General features: G+C 44.7%; 1 protein-coding gene across 5 annotated transcripts in view; it reads left to right on the top strand.

Annotated features, from left to right (window-relative positions):
• Nucleotides 1-14248, top strand: part of SMYD3 (SET and MYND domain containing 3) — a 780323-nt gene extending 766075 nt beyond the window's left edge. For all 5 annotated transcript variants that reach the window (XM_037013702.2, XM_073216722.1, XM_073216721.1 and 2 more), the window contains 2 exons: nt 2624-2732; nt 13933-14248. In XM_037013702.2, coding sequence (XP_036869597.1) covers nt 2624-2732; nt 13933-14034 — 211 coding nt within the window. In that variant the 3' untranslated portion in view covers nt 14035-14248. The remainder of the gene's footprint in view (nt 1-2623; nt 2733-13932) is intronic.
• Nucleotides 14249-16673: the final 2425 nt, after the last annotated feature.

Genomic DNA, 16673 nt, shown 5'->3' with positions numbered 1-16673 from the left:
CTTCCCTTCCTGTGCCCCACACACTTGTCGAGGAGCCCGTTACCTCTTCTAGGCTGAACCACACAAGCTCTGCCACTCCCAGAAACCTCCCCTGGCCACCGCGGTCCCCGCAGCTTCTGGAGCACGGGCCACCATCTGGCGGCTGTCAGTCCTCTCGGCATCATGATTTAATTCACCTCATTTCTGCAGGGACTACAGTAACCAAGAGCAGGGACCTAGCGGACATCCCCATGCAGTGGGCCTGGAACCCAGCATCTGGAGGTGCCCCTCTCCTTCCCCCCTCACCCGGCTGCCATGTCAGGCTTGCAGACCCACCCTGAGCTTGCAGACCCACCCTGAGCTCTGACAGTTATGTCATCGAAGACCCCACTCCGGCCCTCCTGTCCCTCATGGCTGTCATACGGAGGACAGCTGGTGAAAGCCTGCCCTCGGTGGAGAACATCTCCCAGAAGGGGTGAGCTTCCCCCATCTGTGAGGCCTGTCCAGCAAGTTGTGGTCAGTGTTAGCACATGTCAGCTGGGGACCCCAGAACAGTCCAGGCATGGTCCGTGTTCCGCCGGAGCCAAGAGGCGGAAGCCACCTGCACACGCTGCCTCTTCATCCTCTCTACTTAACTCCACAGGTACTGAGGCGGGTACCTGTCATGGCATGATTATGCACCACTTCCTCTGCCATCATAGAAGATTTTCATTCCTTCTAACTGACATGACAGACATCCACTTAGTGGAATGACTATTAGTATAAAATTACTTTTTGACCTTTAAATTTAATTATGTCACATTCATGGCAATAAAATAAAATCCCAAATTCAGGTGTGCTTTTCAAGGAGAGCATCCAGGGCAGTTACCTCCTGACAATGGCGCCTGCACTCAAGCCTCTTGTCTGAGGACTTCATTCCTAAGCCTAGTAGGTAACAATGCTCATTTTGTAAGGGGTGGGAGGTGCAGGGACTGGTCTCCAGGCACAATGGGGAGATGAAGGACACTGCTGGGCTCGGGCATCTCCTTTGTTAACCCGCCCCTCCCTCTTCAGGTCTTGAGAAGAAGCAAGGCCAACCTTCTCTGGATTAAATACCTCTCTCTCAGGGTCTGTATCCCCCTTTTTAAGAGCATGAAGGAGAAAAGTTCCTACAGCACATTTCATGTGGGGAAGAGTTGAGGAGAGGCAGAGGAATGGTTTGCAGGTATGAGAACACTTGTCAGAGAACATATGTGTCTCTCCTGGTAAATCCACATCATCTCTGCGACACAGCAGGCCCACAGGGGGATGCCATGAGTTCCTCAAGGAAGAGCGGGTGGAACAGGGCTTGGCACGTGGCAAGCCCTGTACACGCCGTGACTCAGCATTGCCTTATTGACACCATCAGGTAGGCACCCGTGGTCTCTGGATAAGCAGCATGGGAACTGTGCTCATGGCTGGGGCGCGCTGCCCTTCTCCCCACCCAGCCAGGCTTTCCCAGACCCTTGGAGCCCATTTAAGTCCTGTTTGCCTCCTCCAGGAAACCTTCCCTGCCCATCCAGTCATCAGTGCCCCTCTCTCTTCCTAGCTCCTGTGTCATTTTCTCAGCTCAACTCAACAAGCTCAACCTGAGCATTATAGTGTGAGAGTTGGGCCCCAGTTGGGCACTAAATCATGTCTATGCTGTAATATTTTTTAATGTTGTATGAATGTCTGTCTTATGACCAGTGGAATAGCTGGGCCTTTAGGAAAAGTGTGATGTGCGCATGTATGTATATGTATATGAGTGTGTTTATATGTGTGCATATGTATTAAGTATATCTGTAAGTACATGCACACATACACATGAGTGCTGTACCCCAGCCCCAGGAACAATCCTGCCCGAGCCCAGTAGACTTGAAGAACAGAGGAAGGGGGCAGAAGAAGCCAAACTATACCTTTTGTTGAACCTGATGTAATAAATTCTTGTTAAATCAAGTTGAGGTAATATCAGTTCTGAAATGTAGCCCTAAATGTTCATTCTTTGGTCCACTATAGCACCCTCTACGATTCTGTCCTGCAGAAAAGAGGTCCTGGGTTCCTCCCACTGGCGAGCCATCATGGCAAACAGACAGGGTGGCTGAATTAAAATCTCTATAATACACAAGATAATAAAATAGGCACAAGGGCCTGTGAGAACGGTGGAGCGTGCTGAACCTGCAACTGAGAATCAAAGGCTTTGCAATGCAGAGAGGGACATGTTGGCATCCAGATGGGGAGACACGAAAGCTTTCATTGTTCACTTAACGAAGTATATTGAGAGGCCGCCTCCTGTTCTGAGGCCGTCCCTGGTGCTGGAGCTTCAGAGGAGAGGGTGGAGGAAAAGCCTTGCACCTGCTCCCCTAGCCCACGCCCAGGTGTCAGTGCCAACGTACAGACTGGCAGCTCTTCCCCCAGATTATTACAGAGGCATTCCAGCCCTCTCACATTTCCTGAGGAAAAGGCGTCAGGGGAGCTGGCCACGACACTGTGCTGACCCAGGCTGCCGTCTCCCAGCCGTGAAGCCCACCTCCTCTCAGTAGCTCACTGACATTCCCACCCAGCCTTCACCCCCACTTGCAGCCTCCTGATGAAATGCTGATGCAAAGGCCACAGCTCTGACGATTTGCCATTTGGTCTCTTCCAGGATGTTTTTCCCAGGCAGCCATCCTGTCAGAGGTGTGCAGGTAATGAAGATTGGCAAACTGCAGTTACATCAAGGCATGTTCCCCCAGGCGATGAAGAACCTGAGGCTGGTGAGTGTGCCAAGATCTCAGGCAGTCCTGCGGCATGCCTTTTTCTGGCTGTTACCAGGCCTCTTCCTTGTGGTTTCAGCCACTCTGCATGCATACGCACGCACACACGTGCCCATAAATGTGTAGCAACCAGTTCTGGAAAAAAACATGATTTGTGATGTCTACTGATTTCTGTGGCATAAACCTGTCCACCATGGCTGATTTTAAACTACCAATGTAAAATCAACCAGCTCACAAAAATCATGGAAATTTAACAGCTGACTCTCACTGACTGATACAAACTGGCCTCATGACACCACTACAACTGTTCCCTCCCCCGTGTCACCAGGCACCCTTCTCCGTGCCCTACTGCCAGCTGCCCATGGGGCGAGGCTGTGCCCCCTACATGCTGGCTGGCCTGGCTATCTGTCCTCAGCCCATCTTTGCAGCCTCTGCCACCACCCCCACAGCGAGGGTCCACGGAGCTGAGGGTCCACTCAGCATCGCCCAGTACACCCTGAATCTGCTCACCCATAGATCTTCCCAAGCTATGTCTGCTGCCTCAAATGCCCTCCCCACCCCACCCCCGGGCCTACAGACTACTGATCCTCGAAGACCCAGCTTAAGTATGTTTGCCCTGCTCTCCTCTGCCTCTTGGCTCACTGCACCAGCAGAGCAGTAACCACGTGGCAGTAGGAGTACCCAACGCCCACTCCCCCAGGGGCCTGTGAGGTATTTGTGGCACCATGCAAGGCACCTGGAACTTGGGAAGTGTTCATTGTTGGAGGGAATGGGAAGGAAGGGAGGTCAAAACAGTGCCAGCAACACGTGCCAGGAAGCTAAGTGGGAAAACGTTACTAAAGAGTGATGTTTGCTTTTGCCCTCTCCATGGGTGTCTTCTGCCCCTAGACACCTAGTGCTCTCTTCTGTCCTTGCCCTCCTGCCCAGGCAGAGCCCCCATCACCCAAATCATGGCTTCCCACAGCAGTCCCCATGTGCTCACCTAGTCCAGGCGTCAGCAGATCGTGCAGAGACCTGTGGGAGGTGTTTCACAGGGAGCACCTGACTTTTTGACAGGGTCACCTGGGCCACATCACCCAAATCATGGCTTCCCACAGCAGTCCCCATGTGCTCACCTAGTCCAGGCGTCAGCAGATCGTGCAGAGACCTGTGGGAGGTGTTTCACAGGGAGCACCTGACTTTTTGACAGGGTCACCTGGGCCACATCACCCAAATCATGGCTTCCCACAGCAGTCCCCATGTGCTCACCTAGTCCAGGCGTCAGCAGATCGTGCAGAGACCTGTGGGAGGTGTTTCACAGGGAGCACCTGACTTTTTGACAGGGTCACCTGGGCCACAGTGCCCAGGTCTGCTGAAGAGCTACACTGGAGAGATCCAGGCTCTGTGTCAGGAACTCTCTGGGAGACCCCAGAGCTGGCTGGGCCCCTAACATACCCACATTTAGATGAGAAAAATAACCAGTGCCCAAGGCATCCTGAGAAATGACATTCCCTAATGCCAGTCATGGTGGGACACTAGCTGTGTCGACTTTCCCTGACCTCTAATTGAAACAAGCCCACGATCAGCAGGAATAGTGCCTGGTCCCTGGAGGCACACAGCCCCTCCTGTCTTTGCTCCTTGTCTGGCATCTATACCCAGACTGGCAGAGGGGACCTTGCAGTCTCTTGCTGTCTCAGGAAAAACTCCCCCTTTCTGGACTGACTAAAGTTTGTCAGCCAGTCAGATCAGTTAGGCAGAGAATACTGAGGGTGTACTGTGTGAAAGCTTTGCCAGAAGAACGTGGAGGAAATTTCCCAACTATATGATGTACCCAATCCAGGGTCACCCACAAGGAGGTGTTTTACAAGTGATCCAATTAGCCCTTTGTGTTCATATGGGACTAAAGAGTATTAATACTGCTCTTGCATACCTGATCTGATCTGGTCCTCACGACAGAGGACAGCCATTTGAGGGTGGCGGGCCCTGCATTTTCGTTCCCATTTGAAAACTGCAGGAGCCAAAGCTGGGAGACAGTGGAGCCTGTGTGACATCACACTGAGGCAGAGCCAGGTCCGTCTGTTCAGTCTGATTCAACACATGTTGATTAAATGCTGCCGTTGGTCTGGATATGGCCCAGTGTCATCCTTACAATTTAGTGGAGCAGACAGATATGTGAATGTGTCATTTAATCCAGCCCGGAATCCAGGGCTCTATTGTTCCTCTAGTCTAGCCTGGTGAGATAGACAAGACTTTCCAATAAGACTCCATGTGCAGAAGTCCCTTCTGATCCCCTGAGCTCCTGATGCCAGCTCAGAGGAGAATGTGGGAGAGAAAGCAGAGGTGAGCTGGGTCGGTTAGGTACAGCCTAAAAGTCACCTAATAACACAACGAGACAGCATTATGAATTCCATCACTCAGGAAATTCCAAGGGTTTCTGTACCAGAAATGGGGATGAAGACCAAATACATAGTTCTTATTACAAGTCACAGCGTCACAGGGGGGTGGCCTGGACACTGCCCTCTTTGCAAGCTCCTAGGGCTTGGGAGTCAGAAGTGGGTCTGTTTCGTTCTGCAGAGGGAGGGCCTCCCTTCCTGAGCTTTGTCAGGGCTCAGGTAGCCCAGAGGAGGGGAAAGGAAGGTGTCTTCTCTGCCTTTTGAAACTGATGTCCTCTTTAGACTGGCACCCCTAGATATTCTTTCTTAGAAGCTCTGGAAATAATAGGATGAAAGAACTTGAATAAGGGTTTTGAAGGCTGAGTTTGGAACAGAAATGAGAAAAGCTTCAGAAACAGAAATTTGTTACAGATTCAATTAGGCCCAGCCTTCCCCAGGAAAGGAATCCACTTAGCCCAGCTCTGATTTGGTTTCTGCTCCTGTCTCCACAGGGCTCAGCTGAAATTCTCATGACTGCTGCCACAAGACAGTCCTGGGGTTCCTTCACAGTGTGCTCTCCTGCTTCCCCCTCTTGCTAATCTGTTTTCATTTCTTTCCACTTATTTCTTGGAAGAATTTTGTTAGCCATTCATTTGACATCTTGGACCTCAAAGGCAACGTCCTCAGCTGGGCGGTCTTGTCAGTGAGCCCGTTTCTTTCCTGTGAGCTCTGCACGCTGCGGGCTCCCTCACCAGGGCTGGACCAGCTGCTTTGTTAGTAGTGGTTTCTTAGCTGAAGTCAGTTGGAAAAAAGCAGACTTCTTCCCCCTCAATTACCATTTTTATTTAGATGTAAATTTCTTAAATTTCACTTTAATGTTTTTTTTTCCCATTCTGTTTCATTCTGCTGAAGCATTTTACATTTTGAAGATCCGTCTAGCTTTCTCTGAACAGGAAGTGCAGGTCACAAGTCCTGTGTATGGCTCCTCTCACTCGCTCAGTTATTAGCTATCCCAGCACATCCGGGGAAAGCCTAAAGCACAGCCATGCTTGTCTCTGTATACTCCAGCCCATGCCCTGATTTCAAGCCCCCCAAAGTGACTAAGGGCATGCAATTGTATTGTTCCCATTTCTTAATGTGCTACAGTGATTCTTAACCTCTTTGGTCAAGTTCTTATTTAAGAATCTGTTGAGAACCAGTAACTCGGCAGAAAAAAATGCACATACACACAACACTTCCTATATTTGGTGCAGAAGGGGTCTTAAAGGACCACCTGAAGCATCTCCATGGATTCACTAAGTGCCTGTAGCCTGCAGGTTAAAAAGCTCTCTTCTAAATGTGTAATATCGCACTTACATGTGGTCAGATGAGAAGGAGAGCAGGAGGACAAGAGGACATACAAAGGTGATATGCCATAATCATCAGTACTGCTTTCAAAGAGTGGGTTTGCAAGTCTCTGGCTCTGTTATTTATGAGTGAACCCTGCTGACCTCCAAATAGAGAATATTAGTTTCAAGAATATGTTTCTGAACAAAAAAAGGAGATGATAAGTGAGAGAATGGATTGTAAAATGAAAGCATAGTGATTAAAGATGGAAACAGGCAGAAATTTACCTACCAGAAAGTGTAAGTCCAGTGGGAGCCAAGTGGGAACCTGGACTTATACCTCCTCCACCTGGAAATAACAATGTGTCATTACACCCATCCTCCTGCTGGGACAATGTCAGAGAAAGCCAGCTAAAACAGAAGATTTAAATAAAATTCAGAATCTCAGCAGAATACCGAAGGTATCTAGATTTCAACTGAGTACCACTCATCATACCAAGGGAATTGCAATCTTAATGAAAAAAGACAATCAATAGATACCAAGTCCAAGATAACAGAAATGTTAGAATCACCTGACAAAGATTTTAAAGCAGCCATCATAAAAATTTTTCAATTAGCAATTATGAAAATCCTCAAAATAACTGAAAAAATAGAAGGTCTCAGCAAAGAAATAGAAAATATAAAGATGAAGCAAATAGAAATTTAAGAACTGGTAAATGCAGTTACCAAAATAAACAGACTAGAGCTTAACAACAGAATGGAAAGGACAGGGGAATGACATAGTGAACTTGTAGAACAATAGAAGCTACCAATCTGAAAATAAACTGACTGAAAAAAAGTAAAATTGAACAGAGCCTGAGTGACCTGGGAGACCAATAGCAAATATGTAACACTGGAGTCCCAGAAGGAGAAAAGAAGGAAGGTGGGAGGAAAAAGCACTTGAAGAAATAATGGTGGGGGCATCCAAATTGGAAAGAAAAAAGTAAAACTATGTGTGGCTACAGATTATATGATCTTACATATAGAAACCCCTAAAGATTCCACCCCAAAAAAACTGTTAAAACTAATAAATCCAGCAAAGTAGCAGGATATAAAATCAATGTGCAAAAATGAATTGCATTACATACACTGATAGTGAACAATCCAAAAAGGAAATTAAAAAACAATTTCATTTACAATAGCATCTAACAGAATGAAATACTTAGGAAATAATTTAACCAAGAAGGTGAAAGACTTACACACTGAAAACTAAGACATTGCTGAAAAAAAATTAAAGAAGACGTAAATAAACAGAATAACATCCCCTGTTCACAACTGCAAAATTTAATATTGTTAAAATGTCAATGCTATCCAAAGCAATCTACAGATCAACTGCAATCTCTAGCAAATTCCCAATGATTTTTTTCCAGAAATAGGAGAATCCATCCCAAAATTCTTATGAAACCTCATGGAACACCAATAGTCAAAACAGTCTTGAGAAGGAAGAAAGTTGGAAGATTCACACTTCCTGATTTCAGAATTTACTGTAAAGCTACTGTAATCAAAACAGTGTGGCACTGCCATAAAGACAGACATATAGATCAAAGGAATAAAATAGTAAGCCTAGAGATAAATCCTCACATTTTTGGTCAAATGATATTCGACAAGGGTGCCAAGTCCACTTAGTGGGAAAAAGACAGTCTCTTCAACAAATGGTGCTGGGAAAACTGGATATCCACATGCAAAAGAATGAAGTTGGACCCTCACCTAAAGCTATTTTAAAAAGCAACTCAGAATGGATCAAAGACCTAAATATAAGAGCTAAAACTATAAAACTCTTAGAAGAAAACAGAGGAGAAGCTTCATGATTTGGCAGTTTCATAGATATGACACCAAAGGAACAGGCAACAACAGAAAAAAGACAAATTGAACTCCATCAAAATTAAACACTTTTGTATATCAGAAGGCACAGGTAACAATAACAAGGCAACCCAAAGGATGGGAGAAAATATTTACAAATCACATATCAGAAAAGGGATTAATATCCAGAACATATATAGAACTCTAAATACTCAATAACAAAAATGCAAATCATTTCAAAAGCAGGGGAAGCACTTGAATAGACATTTCTCCAAAGAAGATATACAAATGGCCAAAAAGCATATGAAAAGATGCCCAATATCACTAATCATTAGGTAAATGAAATCAAAACCACAAAGAGATACTACTTTTTACCCATTAGGATGACTATTAAAAACAAACAGAAAACAACAAGCATTAGTGTGGATGTGGAGAAATTGGAAACATTCCACATTACTGGAAGGAATGCAAAATTGTGTAGCTGTTGTGGAAAACAGTATGATGGGTCCTCAAAAAAATAAAACATAGACTGACCATTTGATCCAGTAGTTCCACTTCTTCTGGGTATATACATAAAAAGAATTGAAAATAAGGACTTGAACAGATAGTTGTACACTAATGTTCTTCATAGCAGCATTATTCACAGTAGCCAAAAGGTAGAAACAGCTCAAATGCCCATAGATGAATGAAAGGATAAACAAAATGTGGGATATATATATACGATGAAATATTATTCAACCATAAAACAGGAAAAATTCCAATGGCTGCCACAACATGGGTGAATATTGTGCTGAGTGAAATAAGTCAGAAGCAAAGGAACAAATGTTGTATGATCCCACTTACATGAGGTCCCTAGAGTAGTCAAAAACAGAGACAGAAACTAGAGTAGTTGTTACCAAAGGCTGGAGGGAAAAGGGAGAGGGGAGTTATTGTCTAGTGGGTACACAGTTTCAGTTTGGGATGATGTAGAAGTTCTGGCTCCAGAGAGTGGTAGTGATGGTTGTACAACAATACGAATGCACTTAATGTCACTGTACTGTACACTTAAAAATGGTTAAAATGGTAGCTTTTTGATGTTATGTATATTTTACCTTAATAAGGCCTTTTAGAAAAAGAAATAATGATAGAAGATTCCTGAAATTGGACAAAAGACATAAACTTCAGATTCAAGAAGCTAAATTCATCCCAAACAGGAAGAATCCAGAAAAATACACACTGAAATTCATAGTCAAACTTCTGAAAATTAAAGGCAAAGAAAGTACCTTAAAAGCAATAAGAGAAAAATGACACCTTGCCTAAAGACAGAAAACAATAAGAATTATAGTGGTTTTCTCATCAGAAACCATGGAGGCCAGATTAGAGTGTCACATTTTTCAAGGATTGAAAGCAAAGAACTGTTAACTCAAAAATCTATATTCAAAATATCCTTCAGAAATGAAGGGAAAATCAAGACATTCTCAGATGCAGGAAAATGAAGAGAATTTGTCACCAGCACAACTATTCTAAAAGGATGGCTGAAGGAGTTCTGTGAACAGAAAGGACAGGATAAAAGAAGGAGTCTTGGAACTTCAGGAAGGAAGAAAGGGCATGGTAAACAAAAATATGAGTAAGTAAAATAAGCCGTCCTTCTCCTCTTGAGTTTTCTAGATCATGTTTGACAGTTGAAGCAAACACTGTAACGCTGGCATATGTGGTTCTAAATGTATGTAGTGGAAATACTTAGGACATTTATATTTCAAATAGGGGAGAATAAAAGACATAAAGAGGGGCAAGGTTTCTAACTTCACTTGAACTGATAAAAGAAGGACATCAGTAGGGTGTGGTAAATAATGTGTACATCATGTGAGACCCAGAGCAGTCCCTAAAAGGGGTGCACTCAAAAACACATGGAATGGAATTCCAAAAACAAAAAGAGTCTAAGTAGCCCAAGGGAAATACTAGAAAAAGAAAATAGGAACAAAAAACCCTAGGATAAGTAGAAAACAAAAAATAAAATGGCAAACTTAAACCTAATATATTAATAAGCGGTCTATGTAAAAAAGGTAAATTATCTAAATACACCAGTTAAATAACAGAATGGATTTTTTAATCACCTAACTATATGCTATCTATAAGAAAGTCACTTTAAATACAATGGTATTGGCAAGTTGAAAGTAAAAGAATGGACTAATATATCATGAAAATGTTATTAATCAAAAGGAAGCCCTAATGACAGAGAGGGACATTATATAATGAAAAAAGGACAGCTTACAAAGAAAGCATAGCAATTCTAAATATGTTTGCACCAGACAACCCAGTTGCAAGATGTGGGAAACAAAAACTGATAGAACTGAAGATATGTGGATACCAGTGTAGCTGGGGCATCTGTACAGTCAACAGGTGACAAAGCTAGACAGAAAATCAGCAAGGATAGAGAAGAATTTAACACCAGCTACCTACAGGATCTAAGTGACATTTACAGGAGTGCCCCTTATCTACTGGGATATGTTCAAGAGGAAACCAGGGATAGTACTGAACCCTGTACATGCCTGTATTTTCCTGTACATACACACCTATGATAAAGTTTCATTGATCAGGCACAGTAAGAGATAAACAACAATAACTAGTAATAAAATAAAACAGATTACGTTTTGTAATAAAATACTGAACATTGTCTAAAGCAGCCCTAATAATAAAAAAAAATTATACCAATAGACTGTAATACAGTTATGTAAATAGTGGTCTCTCTCAGAATACCTAATTGAACCACATTCACCCTTTTGGTGGATGATGTGTGCTGAGATGAAGTGAGGTGACTGACGTAGGCATCGTGACGTAGCGTTAGGCTTCTGCTGAGCTTCTGAGGATACATCAGGAGGAGGATCACGTGCTTCCAGAAACTGTGGAAAGCAAAACCATGGACAAGGCGGGATTGCTGCATAAACGCTGCATCCAAAAGAGGAGAATATGCTATTTTTAAGTACCCACAGAGCATATACCAAGAGGGACCATATTCTGGGCCATAAAAACAAATCCCAAAAATGTAAAAGGATTTAAGGCATACAAAGTTAATTCTCTACCAAAGTGGGATTAATTAGAAATATCAATAACATGATATTTGGAAACAAAACCAAATCCATACATTCAGGCTCTGGCTCTGGGACTTGGTTTGCCCCTAGAATTTATCTCGTCCAAACTCCTCATTATTCAGCTGAGGAAACTGCAGCTCAGGGAGGAGACAGGACTGCTTCTTCCGGGTCTCAGGTGCTCAGTCAGTGCTGGCTGGATTGGCTGATTAAACATGGCAGCACAGCAGCAACTCTTCCCTGGAATAGCTGCTAGCACTGGAGGGCACACACCCGAGCTCACCACACCTGCACCCCATCCCAATGTCCCCCTGGGCCGCGCTGGGCCCTCCTCCGGACTCCCCAGCACTTTACATCTTTATGTGCAATTCCTGGAATCATTCTGTCTTGTAACTGTGCCAGAGCCTCCTCCAGGGGAGGGCGAAGCTTGTCTCATTAGAGCTGCTTTAGACAATGTTCAGTGATTGAGTGGATAGTTGTTTACTTTAAGGGAATTTTGCATCACAGGTAGCTCCTTCCAGCCCATCCGGCCGTGGGAGTTATTCCAGGTGTAGGGCAGCCTGGAGCCCACAGGGGCGCTGCTGTGCTCAGGCTGGTCATTCAAGGCTTGGCGTTCACTGTGTTGTGGGTCAGGCTTCCTCCATTTCCAACTTTGGATGCCCAGCCCACATGTCCCCTGCCCTCACTTCTCAACTCTACTTTCATCCTAAGGTGGGCAGACGAAGGAAACTTGCATGCATTTTTCCCTCTTGTGGTCTGGTTCCAGAGGTTCTTATCATCTGTACATTTTTTTCCCTCTGATTTTATATCCATATTTAAATCATGCTTGGGAAGTCATTTATTGGATTCCCTCAGGCTCGTCATGGTAGAGAGTATATGAGATCCTTAATAAGCTTAATATATTTGTATTAAAAATTAATAAGAAAGTTATATTGTTTGCAGCCTTAAATCATAATTTGATTTAGTTCATTTTATTTAAAATATGATCACAATTCTAAATTACTTTAAAAAAAAAGATGTGATGAGATTGAAATCAGTCCTGGGGACCCTGTCTTTATTCCTGACTGAACCACACCTGTCATGGGGCAGACAATCTGTGCTGCCATTTCTCGTGTGACATTTAGAGTCAGCACACGGGAGCCGCAGCCTCCTCGGAGGCTTCAAATGAGTCCTCTGTGAAAGATTATGTGCAGGCTCTTTTTAAATGCTACCATTAAAAAAATAAAATTTAATGGGAAGAGATAAGCTTTTCCCAGCACAAGCCGGCTCTGATTTTATATTTCCTTAATCAGTTTTATATACTGCTGCAGGAAATTAAACCAAAATTGTCCTCTCTGACATGTGCATGTGTGGCAGGGGAGGGGCTGAGAGAAGGGAGACGCAGAGCTGCAGGAACCAACTGCCCTGGTTTGTGAGAGATTCAGTGTAGCTTTACTTGGGGGGAAGAAGTCCTCATCTTCCTGCGGGGCTGCAGGGCTGTGGCCGCTGTGGAGAGCCAGCCTGTGCCTACAGCCCCAAAGGGCTCTCCCCTTACATCACTGAGAGCTGCTGCCCCACACACTGTAGGCTCAGGTGATTTCCAGGACAGGGAACAGATGTCCTCTGTCACTGACTCTGAGTTACGACTTCCTGTCCACCCGGTGAGACACACACATGCACAGAGGACAGTGCCTGGCATGTCTGGCTACTTCTGCATCCTGCTGCTCTCTCTTCTTCCTGCCTGTTCCCTTCTACCCAGCCCATCACTCAGAGAAAAGGACGTCTGCCTGTTAATCATACCTATATTTAGTTTTACCTTGCAGAGAAATGATGTAGATTTGTTTTAGTATCTCCAAATTGGTCCTCTGTCCCCAGCTGTACCGCCTCCTCTCTGCTTCCAGCCACCCCTGTGGCTGGGCCCTCTAATCCAGCATCTCAGATCTTACACACAGATGCCCAGGTATCACCACTGGCAGCATCTGAGACCCTCAGGGGGTCTCAGAGACACATCTGGGTCTCAGAGATGCCCTGGGCCCTCCCCTGGGCCACTGCAGACTATCTGCCGTGGAAGCAGCACAGAGCAGTCAAAGAGTGAACACTGGGTTGTGTCCTGAGGGCTGGGTGCTGACCCTGGGCCCACCTTTCATGCTATAGCACGAGGATGTTTTAAGTACCAACAAGGCATTTCCCAGCTCTCAAGCTTTCGGCTTTTTGCCACTGAGTATGTTAGCTGTGGGTTTGTCCTATGGGGCCATATCATGTTGAGACGCATGCCCTCTGCACCCACCTTGCTGGGAGTTTCTATTTAAGGTGGTGGTAGCATGGTGCTCCATCTTCCAAATCACTTAACCGTTTTAGTTCTTCTTAAACATCTGTAAACAATCTAGCAAGACTACACACTGACAGTCCCTGAAAATCACTGCATTCCAGGCCCCGCACGGCTCTGGTGCTGAGTCTGCCTTTGGAATGCCACATTAAAAAATCCCCGTCGCTCCATGGTCTGGCTCAGAGAACCATGGTGCTGCTCACACCTTAGACTGTAGGGCTTCTCAGGCCCCTAGCATTCCAGGGAAAAAAACAGGGAGTGGACAAGGACCCACCTCCTTTGGGATCTAATCTGTCTCCTTGCTTTTCCCTTTAGGCTTTTGATATCATGAGAGTGACACATGGCAGAGAGCACAGCCTGACTGAAGATTTGATTCTTCTCCTAGAGGAATGTGACGCGAACATAAGAGCATCCTAAAGGAGCCCAGTCAGGGGGAGAGATGGCCTACACCTGTGCCGGCTGCCTTACTGAGGTCAAACACTGTGTACTTTGCTGTGTGAACCTCCTCTGCTGGAGATGCTATTATGTGTTTACATAGGGAAATACAGACAGATATGTGGTTTTCAGTCTGCAAGTATCATTAGCTGTAGCAAAACACGATTATAATAAATATAAAAAATTTCATTGAAAATGCCTTCTGGTCATTGTTTTCTTTGCTTACTTATTGGTAATTTCAGTGTTTAAGATCTCAACATGGAAGAGCAAAGATCCTATTAAAAACATGACAGAAAAGTTGTAACTTTCTCCTTGGATATATGTAGGGATACTTGGGTAAAAATCAAAGCTTTCACATTTGCTTCCAAGCAAAAACTTAATGTCCATTTTAGCAAGAAACAGCATTTTCAGATGTTGTCTTTACTATTTGTGGCAAATGATATGCATATACATTATTTACTTCCAAATAATCTCCAACACAAGTTTTATGCTAAATCCTAGAAATCATGTTAGGTATTATTAGAAAAGGATTGGAAGTCTTAATGGAAAAGAAAAACATGTTTTTTCAAATATCTCCCAGCTCTTTGTGGAACTCTCTCATTCTCAGCATTTTATATATACGGCTGTGGTCCGACCATGTGCTATGAGCTCCGTTATCCTACAGGAGGCAGGGTTCTGCTATCCCAGCTCAAATCAGGCTGGCTGGCTTTTCTTTTTCCTATTATTTCCCAATTCTGTGGCCTGCTTTTCCACCTTTCTGTGTTAGACAAATACAGAAAACCTTTCTTTTTCCTCTGCCAAAAAAAAAAAAAAGGTAAATTCTTCTATGGCTCAGTGATCTTGTGAGCAATTTAGTCCCTCACGCTTAGATGAAGCACTAGCAGTAACGGAAGCCTCAGATTCCTGCAGTGGACAGGCTTCTTAGAGGGCCTCCCACCATCCACACCGTATAGTACAAGCAAGGAAATGAGATACAGAGAGTGATGGCAGGATCCAGGATCCAGGATCCCTCACGAGGGAGTGGTAAGTCCTCCGGCCACATGGCCACACAGCGGCAGCGGGCACTGTCAGAGTGACACACAGACAGCTGATGAGCCAGAAGGAACCAACCTCATTTTGCAGCAGAGAGAGCTTATCCCCGGAAACGGGGCTGCCCGCTGAACAGCTGGTGATCATGTTGATCCTGTAACGTGGAGGGCATCCTGCATGCTGACGAGTTCTGCGGCCTTCTCCCTGTGCGCGGCGGCTTGAGATGCCATCTATCGAGTGAGTATCAAGCATGTCTCCCAAGCACATGGATCTCTAATAACCACAGTAATACAACGAGCTGGGTGTTTTGAAGTCCGTTTTATAAGTAAGAAACTGAGGCCTGGAGTCAGGTGCTCTGAAATCCTTCCTGATTACTATCCTTGAGAATGTGGTTTAATTCCAGTCTAAGAGACTAATTCTACCCAATTCAACAAAGATACATTTAGGAAAAAGCAATTCAAAGACTGTATAAGTTGTGCCCCTTGACCTCAGTGTGCACACAGTTTGGTATGATATTTGTATTAATTAGCTTTTCCTGTATAAAATTACCAAAACTGAGTGGCTCAGAATAACACTTCTTTCTTTCATGAATTTGTACATCAGCAATCTGGGCTGGTCTGGCCCAGGCCTGGCTTATCTGGGCCATGTAGCTCACTGGGTTAGTCCAGCCTTTATTCACATGACAGCAGGTCTCTACAAACAGTATGCAGGAGGCCTGATGTGAAAGCACTTTCCAAACCTGCTTGTGTCCCATTTCTCAACATCCCATGGGCCAAAGCCAATTACAAGGCCAGCACAGGAGCCTGTCAATCAGAGGAGCTATGGAGCCCATTGCAAGGGCATGGGTATGTGGAGAGGAATATACTGTGGTCATCTATGCATCCACCATAGCAGTCCTCGGGCTGTTTCATTGTTATGGAACATTTAGTGACTTTGATGAAATCCACAGACCTTGCTAGAACATCACACAGGAACAATCTGCTTTTAGGATCAGGGATTCTTGGTGAACTCCTGATAGCCTATTAGTGGCCTCCCTGGGGTCCTTCATCTAATGAACAACAGACTTGCTACCTTTCAAAAACCCTGGTGGGAATTGTATTTTTAATTCCTCATTTTTAATTTATCAGGGGGGGAAAAAAAGCCATAACAGAAGGTGGGGGTCGTAACTTACACACCAAATGAGCAGAGTTCATGATAGAACCCTGTGTTTGTCAGTTTTCTGGATGAAATTTATCAGTGATGATCCTGGATTAAGAGATCTGTCTTCATGCCTCCTAGAGAGAACATGGTAGGCTTTTAAATCCCTGTTTTATGAGAAGAGGGTCCATAAGAGGAAGGGCCCTGCTTTCATCAGGTTTTAATAGAAAGCAAACACTGAAGCCATGGTTGACATTTAAATTGTACAACAAAATAATTTTGGAGAAGGGGGCTGGGGCTGGGGCTGGGGAACATAATCTGAAATCCGTGTCGCTGGTGGCTGATGAGTCATTGCAGCCCAGGCCTCTATGACCGCTGTCTCATTAATCCTTAGTCTTCTGGTGGCAGGCTCGTTCACATCAGTAACTTGACGCCATTAGTTGCTCCTCTGGGAT

The sequence above is a fragment of the Manis javanica genome, chromosome 11 (assembly GCF_040802235.1).
Source record: "Manis javanica isolate MJ-LG chromosome 11, MJ_LKY, whole genome shotgun sequence".
Lineage (NCBI taxonomy): Eukaryota > Metazoa > Chordata > Mammalia > Pholidota > Manidae > Manis > Manis javanica.
The sequence above is the reverse complement of the archived record's forward strand: the minus strand, read 5'-3'. Positions and strand labels throughout refer to the sequence as shown.